Here is a 20,597-nt window from a genome sequence, read left to right on the forward strand (position 1 = left end):
ATTCTGAGACCTGTATGTGATGTGAGCCTTAAGGGAAAGACAGCACTAAGCTGCTAAAACTCCTGAAGATCTCAGCCCCTGAGGGGTTAATAGTAGGCCCCATCCCTGTAGGGCTCCTTCACAGTTACAGCAAAACGCTTCTAGTTTAGACAGAGATGGACTCCAAATGGTTTGCACCTTCTACACAGAAATGCTGACATGCCTAACAGGACAAGCTAAAAGCCATTTTCTTAGAAGCTTGTAATTTATGGAGTCACTAATACAGACGACTTCTCTGGGAAACTAAGATTTTGGGAATCTACAACTTGACTTGGTTGTCCCTGCCAGGGTCAACCTATGCTGCAGAGCTCCTAAGCCTATGCTGTTCTTCAGGGGCCCAGTAACTAAGAATTCATCTGGGTAATAAAAGCTAAACAGGACAGCTGGTAGCTAAAAGACACTGAGAAGCTTAGTATTACTTTAATCATATACACAGTTAATTATATACTTCACATAGCCAAAGATGCACATTTTATCATAATTCTGTGCTGGGGATCAGAGCTGGGACCACCTGAAATTTGTGAGGTGCATTTTTATCTCAGGACTGTTAACTGAATTTATCAATATAAAAAATAATTTAATATTTACATAGAATATCTAAACTGAATTTTTCTATATAATAGTAAGTGACTATTACAAGTGAAATTCTGCACAACACTTACTGTAATCATTAAGAGAAAATTAACCATACAGATAATTTTCCGTTGGAACAGCTGAAGATTTAAGGAGTAACTCTCATTTGTAATCACTATCCAAAACACAACTTTTGTAAAGTGTAAGAATCAGAAGTAATGAAAATGTCACTTCAGGAAACAAACAGATCTTTAAAGTGTTAGAGAAGCTAAAAGCATTAAAAAAATTCTGAATATGGAATCAATAAACAGTGAAAAGTATGTCCACCAAGAACAAACAAATCTAAAAAAAAAAAAAAAAAAAAAAAAAAGCCTAAGCTAAAATGATATAGGCCAAACTCAAAACTGGAGTGGATTTCCCTGGCAAAAGTCAGAGTTTTGTGAACATGGGGTTTTTATAGTAGAAGTCTTGATGAAAACTTTACTGTATGGGTGAGAACCAAGCAAGCTAGAATAATATACTTTGACAGCCTTCTCAACCAAAATTATTTTCACAAATAGCAAATTGTAATGAGCCATTTTTAAACAGAACTTTTGCAAAATAACCATTATCTGAGAAATACATATTCTTTACAAGCAGTAGGTAGTAATGGAATGGAACCAAGAGTCAGCTTTTGAAATAGGGAGCTATGGAACCATTTTGCAATGCCTGAAGAGATTTTTAAAACTCATCTAAATACCATTAAACATCTGCCCTTTTTCTTTCATTGATTTAAACCATTTCTGAAGACTCATGATTCAAAAAGGTAAAGATGGTAATTTAAAAACCATGGGGAAAAATTTCTCCCTGGGGAACTCTTCAGAAATACAGCCACCAGTCTCTGCTAAGTGATGAATCTGTTGTGGTATTGCTTTCAGTACAGTATAAATTTATCTAGCATTATCTCCAAGTAATGCATGCATCATTTCACTCAAAGAAAGGAGACTACAGCTATGGGAGCAAACAAAGGAGGTAAGTAGAGAAAGGTCCAAAGAAGTAGGTTGCTTTTCTCTGCAGAGGAAGTAAAATCCTTTGCAGGAACATTTATGAACATTGCAGACGTAACTTAACACCTTAGTTGAAAATACAATTCTGTGTTTCAGGATAAGTGGCATTACTGAGGTGGGTTTTGTTTGTTTGTTTTGAAAGATTTAGTTCTTCTGCTATTCAAATATTTCTAAATATTTTCCATTTTTGCATGCAAGGAATTCAAAGCTCTCTCAGAAGGATGATCTTCATGTAATTTTTTTTTATAGCAATGAATACAGTGTTTCCGCATAATTCTCTTTGTAAACAATTAATTCCAGAGCATAAACGCATAGTGCCATTCTTTTATTTTTACTTAGGAAATGTCTCGTATATAGAGGCACCAATTTAAAACCAAAACCAGATCATTTAAGAAGTCATTGCACAGTGATTTATACTGCTTATAAATATCACTTTTTGTAGGGAGGCAGGAAAGCATTAATACAAATCAGATGGCCTGAATTATTTGATCAGAAATCTATATACACATTAACCTTTAAAATGATACACAAAATAATTCAATTGCCCAAATCTCCAATTGAACCAAAGATCAGTAATCCATACACCATACACCCCTCAGTATTTACTGACAAACCACATAGCCCATTTTTTCCCCTCAGAAAAAACCCACATTTCAATCATCCTGGAATGCTTTAAAGTTTATGTTATATTCATTAATATTCAATTCATGAAATGTAATTATGTGTCCTAGATGAAGTACACTCACATAAAATAAATATTTAGTCTGAGAAAACAGTACCTCTTATTTGTATATAGCATTTCTCTCCAGACCTCTCTCACAATAAACTATTTAAAAAAATTCAAAGATATTATTAAACCTAGGTAGTGTCAGATTCTTGACTCATGCTGAGGAACACTTTTATCCAAGTAGCCAGAAAGAGTCAATCAGTAAGATATGGTTCAAGTGGCAGAACCAGGGTCAATAATACTAAAACTCTCAACCCACACTCCAAATTAAACCTTGCATACTTAATCAGTGAACAATTTATGAATTGTCAGTCTAGGCCAAACCAACAGCTCCCCAAATCCAGCAGACACCTCTTTATCTTGCAGAGAATTAAGCTACTACTTTATCTTTTCTAGTACCACATGGAAAACAGTATTTATATTTTCCCAATTTGTCTGGCATCCTTGCTGCACTCCAAATCCAAGCAAAAAGTGTCAAAGCTGTTTTCATCTGTATCTCAGATAAAAATAATACTAAATGTGGATGAGGAAGTTCTTTTGTGAAGGTAGGAAGCAGACTAATAATAGGCTTGACTTTCTTTAAATATGTTAACATAACATGAACATCATCTATAACAACATCCAATCTAACTGAATTAGATCTAACCAAATTTCTGACAACATTTGGCAGTGCTGAACTTCACAAGCTGCTGAAGTTGAACAAAAAAGTTTTCTTTCAACACACAATATACTACTCCTTTGATTTAAGGAAATGTGATCTTGCATCATGAGAACTGGTTAAAAGAAAGTTTATCATAGTTTTTTGCTGTTATTTTGTGTTATCAAGTCTTCTCCTAGAGATCCCCCTTGTCCTGGGTCATAACACAGAAGACAAGCTAAATGGCACTAGCTAGATTCATTTTCCATGATGGCATTTCTGCCAATTTCTTCCAGATTGCAGGACTAGCACTGAACACAATGAACCAATTTCCATTCATCACCAGTGATAGAACCTGGTCTGAGTATGGAAGAGAAGACGGTCTGGTTAGGAGACAGAAGTAATTTTAGGTTTTCCAACACTGTCCTTAAAAGAAGAATCAGGCAAACAAAAATTCTGCAATGACAATACCTCCATTGGAACCCAAGTTCTCCCTACAGAAATCCTCAACATGAACACATAAATTACCCAGAAAATTAAGTCTTTGCAGTTTTAACAGGAATGGGAGAGAGTCTTCTCAGGGACTCTAAGATGTGGGAGCCTGTGGGCACTGAAGGGCAAATAACAGCTCAACCCAGTTTCATTTTTACTTATGGCTGGGTAACAGTTGCCATCAAATTATACCAGCAAGTTTCAGCTAGAGCTGAAATAAGAAAGTTGCATTGCCAGACTGGAAGAAGATGATGAATATCACTGACACAGTGTATTTGTGAATGATATTCACAACAGAAAAATCTCAGATCCCCTTTTTAATGCCTTTGAGCTTGTGAGAGAACTGTGAAGGTTAGCAAATTGTTCTGCTACCATCTTTACTTTGACCCCTTTTCAGGTATGTGCAGATTATCAGAATGATTAAACACATAGAGGAGGAGGAATCTAGGAGCCTATAGCTGGACCAGGAGATGCACTTACCTTCCAGAGGATCTTTATTTAAGCCCAGCTGACTAATAATATATCGAGGGATGTCTGTTTTAATGCCTTGCCCCTCTTTAGCATGGCCTTCAGCTGCTTCCAAAAGATAGTAAAACTCTTCGGGATCAAATTCCTAGAAGAAAAATAATCACCATTGTTCTCCCTGTAGAAACTGAAGTCTTAAAGCCTAACATAAAAACTTCCTTTGCTTCTTCTGTTGCGAATATTTGACATTTCCCTTATTAAAAACAATACCTCTTTATTCTATTACTAGTAGTCTATTACTCTATTATGATTCTTATACCATGTAACATGCTGTAAGCAATGAAATTTCATACCGTTATTTCAGAGCACTACTTCAAAAGAATAGTAAGTTCTTTGCCCTCAAAACTTCCCATAATATTCAGAGTGAAATAACCTATAACCAGCAGTGATAAGATTTCACACACAGAAGACTATCTCCCTGCAACCGCTTGCATATAAAAATCCACTACCGACATAAAGAAACTATGTAAATATATCGATCTCCACTTTTACTTCTAAATGAAATGTCAAATAATTTTAATCAATATATATGCACTATGTTTTATGGAAAATACAATTAAATAAATCACTAACTTTGAAACGAAGCTTGAAATCGTAAGTTGCTGAAAACAACATTTGAACTTCATTGATCCAATTGTTCCAAATCTAGAAATGAAACATCCTCCTTTGGGAACCAACTATATTACAACTATCATTTATACCAGGCCTAAAAGGCAAGCCTCAAAGAAGAAGAAAAAAATAGAAACTCAAAACCCTGCCTAGCCCCCAAGTCCCTTGGAAATACGTTTATTTTACTACCTTCATAGATGATAAAAATAGGAAAACATTGAAAGGAACAAGGAAGTTTATTAAAAGGTTTGGGTTTTTTTAAAATAGACTTTCCCTATCTACCAGTATGAACTGATACCAAAACATCTCTCACATAGCCATTACATTCTTCAAGATGTTCATGCCAACCAGAGATCACAACAGCTGCAATGCTTAATAGAGTGAGAGCCAGTCAGAGTCATGTAACAAAACAGACTTTTTGCTGGAGTAAGTCAGTTCTGTCAAAAATATATGCGGAAGCCACAAAGACTGCTGAGCTAGTTAGCTTCCCTGCTGGTCGCTTCATGGCCTGCCATAACTCCATGGGGCTTTAGTCTGTGTGCTGAGTCACAAGGCTCCTGTCCTACGTCCTCAGGGTACACAGGACTTGGGAACTCAATGTCCCAACCTGGAAGATAGCTTGAGAAATCAGGTAGCATGTTTCATTTTGGAAGCATCCAAACTGCTGCACCTACCAGGAGGAGTTGCGGCGCATCTGAAATGAAATGTCTTTGTAATTTTCAGTCTTGTGCAAACAATCTTGGTTTTTCATTTGTCATGAAATAATTTTCATCATCTCCAGCCTACTCCAAAGGATTTACCACAAACCCATGAACTGCCCATGAACTCTCTTATTTAGCTCAAAGTCTCAGGATGCTGCTAAACGGCCTAAAAATCTGAATGAAGTAACTAAGTATTACATGCTGTTTTAGCCTTAGTCTCCTCATCTGACATGCCATCCCCAGCTGTATCTCTTACATGTTACTCCTTGGCACTGAAGAACACATCAACGTGATGACTTCATACCTACCTTCATCATGAAAACATCATCAACTCTTTATTTGCTGCAGTGGCAGATATATAGCTTCTCCTACACTTGCTAGTAAGGCAAGGTAATTTCAAAACAGATACTTTTAATCAGATCAATATGTGTGTGTATGTATCTCTTCTTCTAAATATACACACACATATATACATATACATGTGCGAATAATTAGAATTTTACTTTGCTTCCCACTGTGTTTCATTTTCTAGGTACAAATGGAGAAAAATCTTTCAATATTTGGCAGTAGTTCTTCGCACATATGAAACTGCAAAAGCTTTATTCATATGACTATAAAGCAAATAAAAATACGAATTCGCATACCAGGAACACTTGAGCCAGGATCACCATCAGAAAACTGACAGCATTACTACATGGTATCTGAAACTTCTCATGACAAAAGTGCTGGATTTATTTCCTACAATGCCATGAACTTTCTTACAGAGGCTGAAGTTTTCCATACCTAGTATCTATTTCAGACAGACATTCTAAAATATCAGCCAATATTATTCAAAAGTTTCCAGAAGGACACTATGGAAAAACAACAATATTGTTTCTGTAAGATTATGTGATTCCAGTGGCATTTATGGAGTAGGCTAATACCTTCTTGTATGAGAAATGTATTGTTCTGTGACAGTATGCCTAAACTTGTTCAAGCTACCTGCCTCTGTAGAAACATAGTGTGCAGAGTTGTTACATTCCAGCTTAAATCTCCTAAAGATCCCATCTGAAGTAAGAACACTCTTAAGGCTGGCTTTTCTCTGCAATTGCTGCTCTGAAACTCTCAACTAAGAGACACAGCCATCTCCTGGCCTCGCAACACTGTCCTTCCACTTCCATCAGCAGGCCCAGCAAAAGGAGGGATACGGGATGCACAACAGCTCTGCTTGAAGCATGATAAGGCAGAGCAAGTAGCCTAGGATAAAATCCCAGGGACAGAAACTGGGAACTAAGTGAATGGAGATTTGGACTAGTTAGCTATAGAACTTAGCATTTAGGCAGAATGAACTAATGGGCAAATAGGTCACCAGGAGAGAACCTGAATTAAAAAGGTAAAAGGCAATGATAACGCTGGGGGCAGAGGTAGGTGAGAGAGAGCCAGCAAGCATGGAAGGGAAGGACAAAGCATCATAAAGAAGCCTCAGTCTGTCAGCCCACGGGATGTATTTAAGGGCATTTTTGCATGTGTGACGATAGAGGAGCATGCAGACCAGAGGGAAAACAAGCCATCATATGAGAAATTGGGTGAAGAGGTGGAGAAAGATTATGTGAACCCTGGGAATGGAGCAGGGAAGATCACACTAGATACTGAATGAGCATTTCAGGGTTCAGGGTGAAGGAGTAATGCAAGTTTGGATCCAATGGCAGAGGCAGGACATGCTAAGGCAACCCCTTCTCTAAAGCCTGCCTTTGTTTCTTTTTTTAAAACATCTCTTTCATGCTGATTCAGAGCACATACCTGATTTTAAATTCCTTCTGAACTGCAAATCATGAACAAACTGCAACTAGGAACACTGAAACATGGTGTTTCCAAAACAAAACAGAGGCAGCTCCCAAAATGCCCATGGCTGAACGAGCCAGGTTGTGGATTAACTGTGCCACAAGATGAAGAGACACAGCACAGAGCCAAAGTCAGGTTGGAAAGACTTACTAGCTCAGATTCAGTGCCATGCAAATGCAGTTATGACACTTTCAGGCATAACTTGAGTCTAGCAGCAGGTTAGTGGCTCCCACATAAGCCTTGCCAGCCTCAAATAGCTGTGTGCAACATCAACACTGTGATCCCAGTATTGGCAAGCAGAGTGGCTCAACAAAGTCAGCTCAGGCTCCCTGCCAGGCCTGTTGGACACAGGCTGGCTCTTACATGGTATTTGGGTGTCTATGCCGACCTCCTGAGTACACTCTGTTCTGCGAGGGTTTATTAGTTCCACTGAACAACTGAAGCACATTGGCTCTGTGCGTAGGAGCAACTTCCCGCACCTGAGCTATCCCAGCTCCCACAGCATGGGCAGGCAAAGCAGAAATACGCCCACATGGCCTCGCACAAGCTAGCCCCGTCTGGCAACATCAGTGCTATGCTCATGCATAATAAGTTAACTCTTCTGCTCCTTCTGGTCCCCAGTATAACTTCAACTATCTGTATATCCAGATACCCTAATCCCTCTGCTGCTGTTCCACCCAGATCGGGTACTGCAGAGCTGACTGCAAGCTGCTTATAGCTCTGGCAGCTGTGGAGTGAAACAAAATTATGAAACTTGTAAGAACGGGAAAACCACCAAGCAATTATGATTCTGGAACAGTCTTCCCAAAGAACAGCAAAGCCTAACAAAACAGCAGAAAAACCCAACTGGTTTCAAACTGGAGCTTCCTCAGTTGATGAAAGGGGCTCTGTAACATAGTATCTGCAATAGCAGGGAATCAAACACAACTGCAGGAGGTCCCTGCCAATCCTACATTCCTCAAATAAAAGCAGAAAGGATCCCACCAACAATGAAGCCCTACCCTATTGTTTGACATATTTCAAAAAACGATTGTAAAGGACCTTGAATACTAAGCCAGAAATCTTCCTACACTAACAAGTGAAAAACCTACTTATAGTAAGCACGATCTTACCAAGCATTCCAGTAAGCGAGCAGGACGAGCAATAACTATCAGGATTTTTCGGACAAGTTGCTTAATAAATGCCATTTCTTCACTCTCTGATCGCTCTTGAGCCTAAAAGATAAAGTGATAATAAAACAAACTGCATTCAATGCACTACTCAGGAAAGTATATATGGTATCTGGGACACCTTTGAGCGTTTGAAGCATGTACTTGAGAAAAACAGCAGGTCAATTTCAAGATGCCAGCAGAAATAACAAGGATTTGAGCACCGCTGTAATTTCAAATTGAAGTAATCCCATTTGTACAATTCTAACACTGTAACAACAAAATAAAAGTGCCTACAATGGACATAATAGCTACTTTTTTTTTTTTAAACTTACACAGTATTATTACCATCTGTTTTGCAAAAGGGACTACATTGCAATACAATATACATCTCTCTACATGTATAGTTGTGTCTCAACTTGTTAATAATTTTAGCATGAAATGAAAACTGACCTAAGTAATGTTAATAAACATAAGCAACATCCATGCCAAATCGATACTGATTTCTACACACTAATAGCCCTTCACTCAAATATCAAAGCATTTCTTCGTTCTGAATAGTAGAAACCGTAGACTTAAGTTTTTCATCATCTGTTGCTTATTGAAAACCAGAGAGTTAATTAAGAAACTAATATTTAAAAGTGATTAATATGGACAAATAAATACTTTCCATATATCTTATATTTTTTGAAGTTAAAAAAAACTATAAAAATACGAAGCTACATATTGCTTTTAATATAAGCACTACAATTTTAAAAAACACTGAATATCTGAGAAGAATTAATCTGTGCAGTTTAAAGAAGGAAAAAAGAAAAAGGCACAAATGCCATCTATCACTCCGCAATAGGTTACGGAAGAACCTTAGCTGGACACAAGCATTTATGTTCTGCACACTATCAACTAAGTCCAAAGAAAACTCTTCTGTAAACAAAATGCCTGCCTATTTTAATCACCAGCAAAATTAAAGTACCTTCATACGGTTTTGTGAACACTCAGGTGCGTATGTGAACAAAAGACGCAATACATGTTACATTTAGGAGAGATGAAGCAGGAGCATTCAGGTCCACTTGACCTTAGAATTATAAAAATGTTGGCTGAACCAAGCTGCTCAAATCCCAAGGGAGTCTTCCCCTGGTTATGCAAAGTAATCACAACGTGCCAAGTAGCAGTAGGAGACGCAGCTTTCTACTGAACGTCGCAGCTGGGAATTGACAACAAATGAATCACATGAATCCAAAGCACAACTGAGTGCCCATAACAGAGTTGTGCAACGAGAAAGTCTTCTTATTGTCATATTATGCTATTAACAGGTATTATGCAGTTGACTCAAAAGTTAAGTCTGAATATTCTAAGGTGTTATGTTTTTGCAGAAGAAGAAATTTCTACATAATAAAGAATTAGCATCATAGAACATGAGAAAATGAGTGTTTCACTGGTTTTTTAATAATGCACTGCTTTATATGCAGATTGGAGAATAACTTGCTACAGTGGTTTTTTTAGTGGGTTTTGGGTGGAAGGGATGTTAAGTGAATGAGTGAACATGTACTCTAAACTCTTATTGTGTAGCTATTTTACGGGATATATTGTTAACAGTAACTAACAGTGTTGACAGTGGTTCAGTGAATCTTACCTTAGACATGATTCCTTGTATTTTTACATTATCGCTAGCGTAACATAATTCATAGTCAGACATCTCCAGTCAACTGGCCAACCCTGCCTGCACTTTGGCATCATAAAAATGTGCATATTTCACAAGAAGGTTACTAGTTCAAACTTCCTTTTGACTAGTAAGCAAGCTCTATGTATTTTCTCTGTTTAAAAAACAGGGTTTCAATAATCCAGAAATAAAGCACTGATGTCTTAAGTTTTCCATTGCTTTATCTAGAGAAAAAGTTCAAAATACAGTAGTTGCAGAAAACCTATTTAGTGAACAGAAGTTAATAATAAAGCAGCGGGGGGGGGGGGGGAATCAACCAAAACCTTTAGCAACTGCTTCTTCATTCAAAAGAAAGCCGAAGAAAAGACGTAAATTAAGACAGGCATGGTATCTTAATATCTCAGTGGGAAAATTTCAAGTCAATATCAAATCTGCTGGTCTATCATATTCACTTTGGCTCATAATGTGTTATCAAATCCCACACAAACCAATGAGTACATCACATGCTGTACTCATTGTTTTAAAAATGATACATTCATAAACTGCAGTGACTTATGTCATAGCACATTTATTTTGTCAAGTTCCAAGTTCTTCCTAATTCATTTAGCTGCTTATTTTATGGAAGTTTCAACACTTCTAGAAATGACATTATTTCTGTTAATAAACAGTTTAATTATGAAAGGAATATTATAAATATTTAAATAATTAAATAACCTCTAGCTAACGGAAAACTAAGGGTTGCTGTTTGCTTTCTCAACACAGCAGGCAATTAGTAGGGTTGATAAAGTAGAAAGTGTATATGTTTCCTCATTTATCCACAGTAAATGGAATAGCAAGCCTCCTCATTTAGGGCTTATGCACACACTTCTTAACTTGCACTGCACAGCAAAATGCTGTTGTTTCTGAAATCTCTACAACACATCTATTCCAGACTAGTATGCTAGGATGCCTTATAGTCTTTGTAGTGGTCATTATATAGACTAGAACTGCTAGGAATACCACTTTGACAATTATTTGAGTGAACAGTCGTGATTATTTTACGACAAGAACTCTTAGGCAAACAGATTTAGACAATTTTTCAAGTAAACGTCACAACAGTCTCACGGCTCATACCTCCTGTAGCAATTTGTCTAATTTCTGCTGTAATTCAAGGAAGTATCGTGACGTGATGAGGCCCTGGTGGGATTTATCCAAACAATCTCGAGCCAGTTCTGTGATCTGATGGTGGGTAAAACTGAGCACTCCATCTGCTAGGGGAAGCACATTCTCTGGAGAATGATTTGTTATAATGTCCTGAAGCCTCTCTTCCATCTGAGCTGTGGCCTACAGACAAACAGATACACGATACATTAAATCAGCTTTACATGAAACTAACAGCCTCAAAGCTTAGTGCTGTTTCTGCAACATTTCTGTACTGCCTAAGAAGTTTCCTAGCTGAAACACGTGAAATGATTGAAGCAAAAGAGCAAGCAAACAGAAAGGCAAAGTGACAGACAACATTTCCTCACATTACCAGTCCAGAAAAGCCAGAGCCTTACTGTTCTATTACACAGATCCTTCCCTTTATCTGCCACTGGTGATTAGCTGTGCACTGATCTTGTGATGATCACTGAACAGAACCTAAAGGAACACCCAGAACTTTAAGTCCAAGTCAAAACAATTAAAAAAAAAAAAACCAACAAAAAACAAAACCCCACATCTCACGGGCGCCTAGTTTGTTCTGCTAAAACTGTGGCTACTACAGACGAAAATATCTTCCTTCCTTTCATATAGGTTATACCATGAAAATATTTCACTGGGCAGAGTTTGAATGAACATTGACTGATAAAAAGCACCACAGGCTCACAGGTCCTGCCAGATGTGTTTGCAGGTTGCTAGATGTGTCTGTAGGTTGCTAGATGTGTCTGTTTCATAGAACCAACTGTCTGGTTCTCACAAAACTGGAGATGCTTAAAAAAACCCTTAAAGATATTTTTATTATTAAGAAGTAATCCCTCTTAGTGGGTATCTTAAACATTGAAATGAGTGGGTTGTCCCACACTTCAGATTGCTGCTCAATAGCTCTGCAAATCCTGGCAAATCTCTCTTCATATTTCTATGAAGAAATACAAAGAAATTTCTTCTATTTTTTAGGCACTTTTTGGAACAGTATCTGCTTTACCTTATTTTGTTTTCCAGGGGTCCTAGGAGCAACCTAGGAGCAACCGAGAGAGCAGTGCTCTGAGCTACACACTGGCACCTAGAAACTCATTTGTGTCTCAGAATTCTGGACACAACAGCAACATGTCCTCATTTGGTATCTCATAGTCAACCCCCCACAACTGTGTACCGATCTTCACAATTAAAGTAAGGATATAGTGAGAGTTTGGGAAAAGGAATAAATGCCCTTACAGGAAGGAATTTACAGGTATATCAGCAGATGCTGTACAAGACAGCAACAGAAATTATTTTTGGTTTACTAATTCAGTATACATTTGCCCCAAGTACACACCACCTACTGAAATCTAATGTACTGTCGGCTTCCAATCAGCAGAATGTATTACCAGCATGATTCATTTTAAAACCAGTTCAGCAGCTTTGCCAAACGAACGTCCAGTTCTCAGCAGGGATTTTCTTTATTGTGATTTTATCTTTGCAATAAGAGCTTGGTGATGCTTTATGAAAGCCATTACCAGGGTTGGATCATTAGTTCCCATAACAAAAACATCACTTACTTAAAACCTATGTAGCCTATCAATTTAGATACTGGGTATCTTACCTTTGGGAACCTTTCTTTGTAGACATGGTTCATCATAATTATTTCATTGTCACAGCAGGCAGGAGAACGTCCAGGGCTGCAAGTAAAGCAAATTATCCCTTTAAACTTGTCTCAGCATGAACTACAATTAGTTATTGTATTTCTGTACAGTATATTTACAACAAAAAGTCAACATAGGCTTCACTGGAAAGGTACATTCTCTCATCAGCGGTGCACTTCATTCCTTTCCGCTATTTCTGACCAGGCCCTAAAAATTATTTCATGTGCTTGACACCTAACTATTAACTATATTACCTTCTTAGTTTGTAACTAAACTACAGGATACAGACAGTTTTGCAACCCTTACAAACATCACCTTTTTCTCAGAAGGGCAACGGAGATATATTTAACTGTTAATTAAGGCTATACCTGCCCCTTTGAAGGCTACATACAATCAAAAATAGCAAGACCTGACCAAGAACTCTGTTAGTCGCAACTGAAAAAGTTGAGAAGAATGAGTCTTTTTTTTCCTTTTTAAACAGATAATTTAAAAAAAAAAACCAAACCCATCTGTTTTCAATCTCACCAGCAGAAAAAGGCAGCAACTTCCTACAAATAATCACAGAATCACAGAATCGTTTAGGTTGGAAAAGACCCTTAAGATCATCGAGCCCAACTGTTAATCTATCAGTGCCAATTCCACTACTAAACCATGTCCTCAAGCACCAGGTCTACCCATCTTTTAAATACCTCCAGGGATGGGGACTCAACCACTTCCCTGGGCAGCCTGGTCCAATGCTTGACAACCCTTTTGGTGAAGAAGTTTTTCCTAACATCCAACCTAAACCTCCTCTGGTGCAGCTTGAGGCTGTTTCCTCTCGTCCTATCACTTGTTACTTGGAGAAGAGACTGACCCCCGCCTCGCTACAACCTCCTTTCAGGTAGTTGTAGAGAGCAATATGGTCTCCCCTCAGCCTCCTCCAGGCTAAACAACGCCAGCTCCCTCAGCTGCTCCTCATAGGACTTGTGCTCCAGACCCTTCACCAGCTTCACTGCCCTTCTCTGGACACGCTCCAGCACCTCAATGTCCTTCCTGCAGTGAGGGGCCCAAAACTCAACACAGTACTTCAGGTGCGGCCTCACCAGTACTGAGTACAGGGGGACTATCACCTCCCTGGTCCTGCTGGCCACACTGTTCCTGATGCAATCCTGGGTTGTTGTGACCCAAGTGCAGGACCCGGCACTCAGCCTTGCTGAACCTCATACAGGTGGCCTCTGCCCATTGATCCAGCCTGTCCAGGTCCCTCTGTAGAGCCTTCAACTCTCCAGCAGATCAACACTCTCGCCCATCTTGGTGTCATCTGCAAACTTACTGAGAGTGCACTCAATCTCCTCATCCAAATCACTGATAAAGACATTAAAAAGAACTGGCTCCAATATGCGTGCATATGCATATGTAATATATACATGTATATGCATATGTATGCATATGTAATAATGCATATACATGGCATGAGTTCCATCAATGGTGGGGCACTGTGCCTGTACAAAAAGCATGACACTTGCAGGAAAACAATCCATAAAAGCTACCTATGGCCTTGGCTAACCTACAAAACTGCTTTTTGCTACCATGAGCCTCATTGTCCATTATAATTCCTTTGAAAAATCTCCATCTGATTTTCCTGGGTTGGTGACACTGGCCCTTTCAGTCTGGTCTAAAAGATGTGGAGTAGGAAAAAGACCCCACAAAGGGGATGCTATCCTCCAGGAGTGACTTTATCGTAACATGTACATAGGGGTTTCTTGCATGAGAAAAAGAACTGGCTTTTGGCTTTCTAAAAGGGCAAAAATGAATGCTAACTGATATTGACAATCTGTTACAGCCATAAATAGGCAAATCCACTGAGGACAGGGTAGGTACATAATTACATCACAACACTTCTGCAGCATAATCCCCTTTCTGAAATGCTTGGCTTTTGTTTTCTCCCTGAAGTATTTGTACATGCTCTGTGACGTCAAATGGAAGATTTTAATTTTTTAAGTGTTAAAAGCATAACAGAAATTGAAAAAAATTGAAGATGTGGCAATAAATACAATGCAGTTTCAATCTGTCATCTTCTAATGAAGAAACGGGATTTTTTTCTTCATAATCACTGTGCAGTTTCATGTAGTTTCAACTACATTTGTCACAATAGTGTACACACATTTTAAAATAAAATAATCAAAAAGCAGAGTTAAAATATATTGCACTAAAAAACTCAGTCCTTAAGATGTGTACACCTGTGAAACTATGTTTCAACTTTTCAAAGGATCAATATGACAATTGGAAATACACTACATCCTTTTTTTTCCTTCCAGTTCTTGAAAACTTAACCATAAAATTAATCTGCATTTTCCAAACCTAAACTATTCTGACAGTTTAGAACTGATCTTAGATAAAACACATCTTACACAAACAGCCCCTACAAGTGAAACGCAGAAGCCTAGTCTTCAGGAAACAAACTAGAGTTCATCTTGGTTAAAGTATAAGTGAGTGCATACCCCCCCACACCCCATTTTTTCTTTATCACATTTCTTTCCAGATAGTCCTACAATACAAATACATTTTGAATTAGTTTTGCAAATAAAGACTTTATTCTGTGAACAGTTTGAATTCTGGAAGAGAACCAGTGCTTACAGTCAGATCAACAATGACTAGCTCATCAAGACAGTTCATGTGGGTTAGTTGCCTTCATTAAGACCTAGCTTACAATGATTAACCACTGAAGTAAGCCATGATCAAAACCAGGAGCAAGAATTTAAAAGGACTATTCGTAATTCAGCCTCAGGTGTGTACCTCTTGTATTATACTTCAGCAATTTCAAAAATAGTGAATGCCCCCAACGTACAAAACCATGATGCTCCAGAACATGTGAATTGAGATCCAACCCCTATTTCCAGATAGACAAACTCACCTGAGACTTCGGGACCGAGGGCGCATTGCAGTGGTCCTGCACCTGTTATCACTGGCAATGCTCTCAGTGGTACAGAAATGTTTAGACAAAAAATGTAGCTCATCAGGTGTCGGTTGGTATGGTAACTGGTGTAGCTTCTCTTGGGATGAGCAGGACGACTGCAAGAGCAGAATAGAACACAAGCTTCTATCAGAGTAAAAAAACACTTTCAAGACCATATTCAGTGCTCATGAATAAAGCCATTTAATTTAAAAATTATAGTTACTGTTTCCTACGCCTGACTACCAATTTAAAGAAGAAAATAATTAGTTTCAACTTAATGAGCTAGATTAGAGTAAGTATAAAAAACCTACTTCAGTTGCACAAGAAAGAGCTGTTGCATTTCAAAAGTTCAAATTTCCTCTAAGGAAAAGATGACATCTAGTATCAGTCACACACACCAATACATAAGAATAGTTAAAACAGGGTGTGCTGAAAATTAATTATTTGAGTAGGACAGCCTAAGTATGATAACCATAGAGTACAACTTACTGCCACAACACAAATGATAAATCTACATAATGAAGGCACTTCATTATCCATATTTAAGACATTATGGATGCTTTTTAAAATAAAATGAAATATAATCTAAATTCTTGCTGAAAAAAATTCATATGCTATTTTCTTATAAAACCCTGTACATTTAAAATGAAGTGAAAGAACTTAATACATTTATCAACACAGGTTCTATGGCTGACAAAAGTGAAAGGGATTACGCTCAAACCATCCACTTTGTATAAAATTGGAAGATACAGACAGGTATGAAATTGGAAGTGCTACCACAATAACTAGCCTTGCAAAACTGCATGTATAAAGCCACACATAAAGCAATGCAGATGATTGTACTATCATATTTTACTGTCTTTTATGCAGCACGGCTAGCTACCTGAGCCACAATAAATGTTTGGAGGTAGAACTTTGAAACTACTTCCTTGAGTGTGTATTTGATGTCCTAGTTCAATGCATTAACAACCAGCCTTGCTAAACTGGACTGACAAATGTAGACAGAGAAATGCTCTACTGTTTCTGGTACCAAAACTAGTTTCCAAGATAGCTGGTTCACAAATATCCTTATATGACTGCGCAAAGCTCCTTGGTACCATGCAGACATTCCCTTTATTTTACCTGCAGAGGGGAAGAAGTCCAAAAACTTGTACATCTTTCTGGAGCTCTTCAATCTCCAGCTGTTTTTTTCAAGAAAATGATTTTTTTTCTATATGTCAGTCTTTGTGTGCACATTATTATTCTTATGTATCTTCTCATACAGGACACCAAAACCTCCATCTGGCTGCTCTGTTATTGGAGGCCAACCCAGTAAGAGTTTCTTTGTTTTATCATCCCTAGTGAGGGAATTCAATAAATTTTCGTACTGTACAAATATTGCCTTACATTGCTGAGGTCAGCAGGCAATATACAGGCTGATAAGCACAGAAATCAGGCAGTCTTCATAACCTCCTGACAACTTGTGTGGTAAGGGCTGAATATATCCTAATTCCTAGGAACTCAACAAAAGATTACTTATCACACTAGATCTCATGAAATCATCTCTTAAAAGCAAAAAAGAAAACCCACTGCTGGGAAAGGTTAACTCACGCAGGACTGGTCTACATGGGAAGGCTGCATCACATCAGAACAAGTTAAAGTTAGCAAGATTGCATTACCTTGCTTTGCTGCAGGCTAAGAAGCATGCACACCAAGAATTTACCACAGTTCACGTGATAGGTAGTAACTTGTTGAGTCCCGGTAACTCATTTATGAAATTCAGTCTCAGCACATTACCACACACAGCACAGATAAGTACTTTCTTATCTCACACTATGACAGCTAGTTGCAGTTAACCTCACAGCGTGTTTCCTACAGCCACGCTCCATAAAATAAAAGATAATCTAGCACAGGGCAATTTCCCAATACAGACCATCACAGATGGCTATTTCTATAAAATCAAACTCTACATCTTCAGCTTCAGGGGATTCTGAGAAGATCAGGAGGACAATAACCTGTATCGCGCTTTTCGTCATATAAGGTCTCACAGAGTCTAGATCCAACAGGATTAAAGTGAGAATCTTCCTTTCGCTAACAACTCTCTGTTTTATCAGGACCATCGCAGGCACAGAGTGTGTTTTCTTGGAAGTCTGAATTCTGATCTCTATACAAATCCAAATTCCCATAGCAAAACTCGTTAAAAAATTAGCTCTGCTGGCGTTCTAGAATAGCTGCTCCAAAAATCACGTAAGATTTAACATATTCTTAATACGCACAACAACAGTGCATCATGACAACACAAATTGCTCTTCCAACACAGAAAGGCAAATTTGCAGCCAACACCAGCTAACGTAACCTCAAGTCTCTTTCCTCATCTCCTTATCCTATTTCCCCATCCAAATAAGCTTCCAAGAATATAATCTACTGGCAAAAATATGCAATTGAATATTCTCTCTCTTTATCATTTTTATAGGCTTGCTCTCCTAGAAGATACACAATCATCTCAACTGCATCTCATAACTGGCAAGATCTGATCCAGCTTTGCTAGAATATGACGCACCAAGCATTTCTTTTCGATCAAATAATCTTACCAGGAGATATCTTCATTTAATTTCAACTTTGTTGTGAGAACTGGTATATGTGGTACTTGTACCACTTCTAAAACCATGAGTTTCCATTAAATTGGTAATTCCATCAATCTCTTCAATATTAAAAAAAGAAAAAAACAGGCTAACAAGAAATGGTGAGCTACACTCACCTGAGCATAATCACAATTACCACAGACCATTCTGCCCCTGCTTTGACTTTCAGTTCCTTGTAAAGATCAAAGTTGTGCTCTATTGTGATGTGTAAAAACTTTCTGGTCTCCAGTTGATACATCTCTGGATTAATGTGAATCTTATTTATCCAGCACTGAAAAGGGAGCGCTCTGTATGCACACTTAGGCTATTGTGTGTGAAGTGGTCTCTCATAGCCTCTAAGAATTTGTAAGAATGTGGAGGAGGAGGTTGCACAGTGCTAGCTGTTTCAGATTCTGAAAAAGTACATGAAACCTATTAGATGGGCACACTTCCAGTTTTCACTTTCTGATTCACATATATTGTCCAGTGGGTAAAAGAAGAACGTGAAAAGCATCTCTACTAAGAAGCAAAGAAATAGTGGCTAGGTTTAAAATTCAGAGGTTGTCCTAGTGCTTTTGCAGGGCTCATCAAGCATAGAGGATTTGGGGGCGGCGAGGGCGGAAACCTAACTATAAGAAATGTATGGCATGAATTCTCTACTGCTGGTTTCTTCAACAAAATTCAAACTTATGTATTGAAAAAACAGGTTTCTTTCCACAAGTCAGAAACTCTTTGTTCAATGCTACGGAAGACATCTATTTTAATATTTATATAATGTGGTTTAGTCAGGAAATATCAAGGGAGAACTCAACAACAGTCTATTACGAAAGTTAAATCGAAGTCCAGAAATGACAGTGCTATATTTTTTTGTAAGAAATGCAAAAATGATGTAAAACTACTCCACATTCCAGCATGCATACAGTATTTAATAAACTTAAGTGGGAAAGAAGTATATGAACTAGAATTACTATTTTAAAATTGAAGATGTCAGAGAAAAAGCATATGAGTATGGACTGAAAATTAAAACTATGTTTTGATATGTTTCTGACATAGCTTTTCATTTCCTTTCTAGCACAAGCCTGTTTCTTATAACAATGATGGGGTTGCTATGGCAATTACTTATTATCTGGCATAACCTCCTTTACGTCAATATATTTTAAGTGAAGAGCACAGCATATTTGATCTAGTTCCAACGAGAGGTGTACAAACATGCACTAAGGAAGGTGGTTAGGGAATTAATGTGAAACTGAGCAATGTGCTTGGCAAAAGTAAGATCTACACAGGAAGGAAAGCAGAGGTCAAAAATCAGTGCTGCTGAGGAACAGTTCTTAAGATACATTAAATCCCTCGACCTGGTTTGAAGTCAGCAAGAATTGACTTGACTTGCCAGAAGCCTTTGTGGACAAAAATAAAATAAGAGTTGATCATAACATAAAATGGTCACTTTTCATCAGTGTACAGGATGTGGAACTCAACTATTTCACAAGAGAAACAGAACACACTCGGGGGAAGAGAAAGCTTACTTAAATTGTAAAAGAAACATTTTTAAAAAATCACATATCAGGTGTCCCATAATATGTATAATTCATAAAACGGTACTTTCGTTAATGATACAACCCTAAAGGTAAAAAACAAGGCTAAAGATATGAAACAATTTCTTCAAAAATTGTCATAGTTGGATCTACAAGGACCAAGCCCTTTACTGCAGAAGATGTAATGTAACTGTCAAAATGCCAACTATTTGCTATTTCTAAAGCAGGCTTCCTCCACAGCTTTATCTCCCCAGTCTCTCAGGTGTGACTATCACAAAAGACAGCTTAGTTCCAGGCTGTAACATGACCCAGTACTTCCTCTCCATATAGATGTGTGCAAGATGTGCAAAACTACAGATTCCCACTGCCTGCCTCCTAGAGTACTGAAGCAGGATCTCATGCACTGCCATGGTGCATGCCTGAATCAGATGGTACATGCATGGCAGGGGGGCTGATACGAGATCACATCATAAGGATTGCTCTAACAAGCAAAAATTAACAAATTAGACTTGTATTTATCTTATTAGGTATCCTAAAGGATTCTTCTATTCTAATTATAGCCATCTAAAATGGTAAATATCTAAGCTATTATCATGCACTAACATCTCACTATTGCCAAAGAAAAAGACAGGCAAATGTGTGATTCATCCCATCTTAATATAGCAGTCTAACCTAGGACAGATGAATCACGTCATAGACTGGTTTCTCTTTCTTTTTGTCGTCAAGGCAGCCTCACTAAAGACTTGATACCTAACTA

The 20,597-nt window shown here is 38.0% G+C and overlaps 1 protein-coding gene across 8 annotated transcripts in view; it reads right to left on the reverse strand.

Annotated features, from left to right (window-relative positions):
* Positions 1–20,597, reverse strand: part of MAST4 (microtubule associated serine/threonine kinase family member 4) — a 307,392-nt gene that overhangs the window by 44,260 nt on the left and 242,535 nt on the right. For all 8 annotated transcript variants that reach the window (XM_087741356.1, XM_087741355.1, XM_087741354.1 and 5 more), the window contains 5 exons: positions 15,667–15,824; positions 12,734–12,809; positions 11,089–11,298; positions 8,283–8,384; positions 3,995–4,127 (listed from right to left, as the gene is read on the reverse strand). In XM_087741356.1, coding sequence (XP_087597482.1) covers positions 3,995–4,127; positions 8,283–8,384; positions 11,089–11,298; positions 12,734–12,809; positions 15,667–15,824 — 679 coding nt within the window. The remainder of the gene's footprint in view (positions 1–3,994; positions 4,128–8,282; positions 8,385–11,088; positions 11,299–12,733; positions 12,810–15,666; positions 15,825–20,597) is intronic.

The sequence above is a fragment of the Nipponia nippon genome, unplaced genomic scaffold, assembly GCF_047370975.1.
Source record: "Nipponia nippon isolate SJK-2023a ecotype South Korea unplaced genomic scaffold, ASM4737097v1 scaffold_8, whole genome shotgun sequence".
NCBI classification, from domain to species: Eukaryota; Metazoa; Chordata; class Aves; order Pelecaniformes; family Threskiornithidae; genus Nipponia; species Nipponia nippon.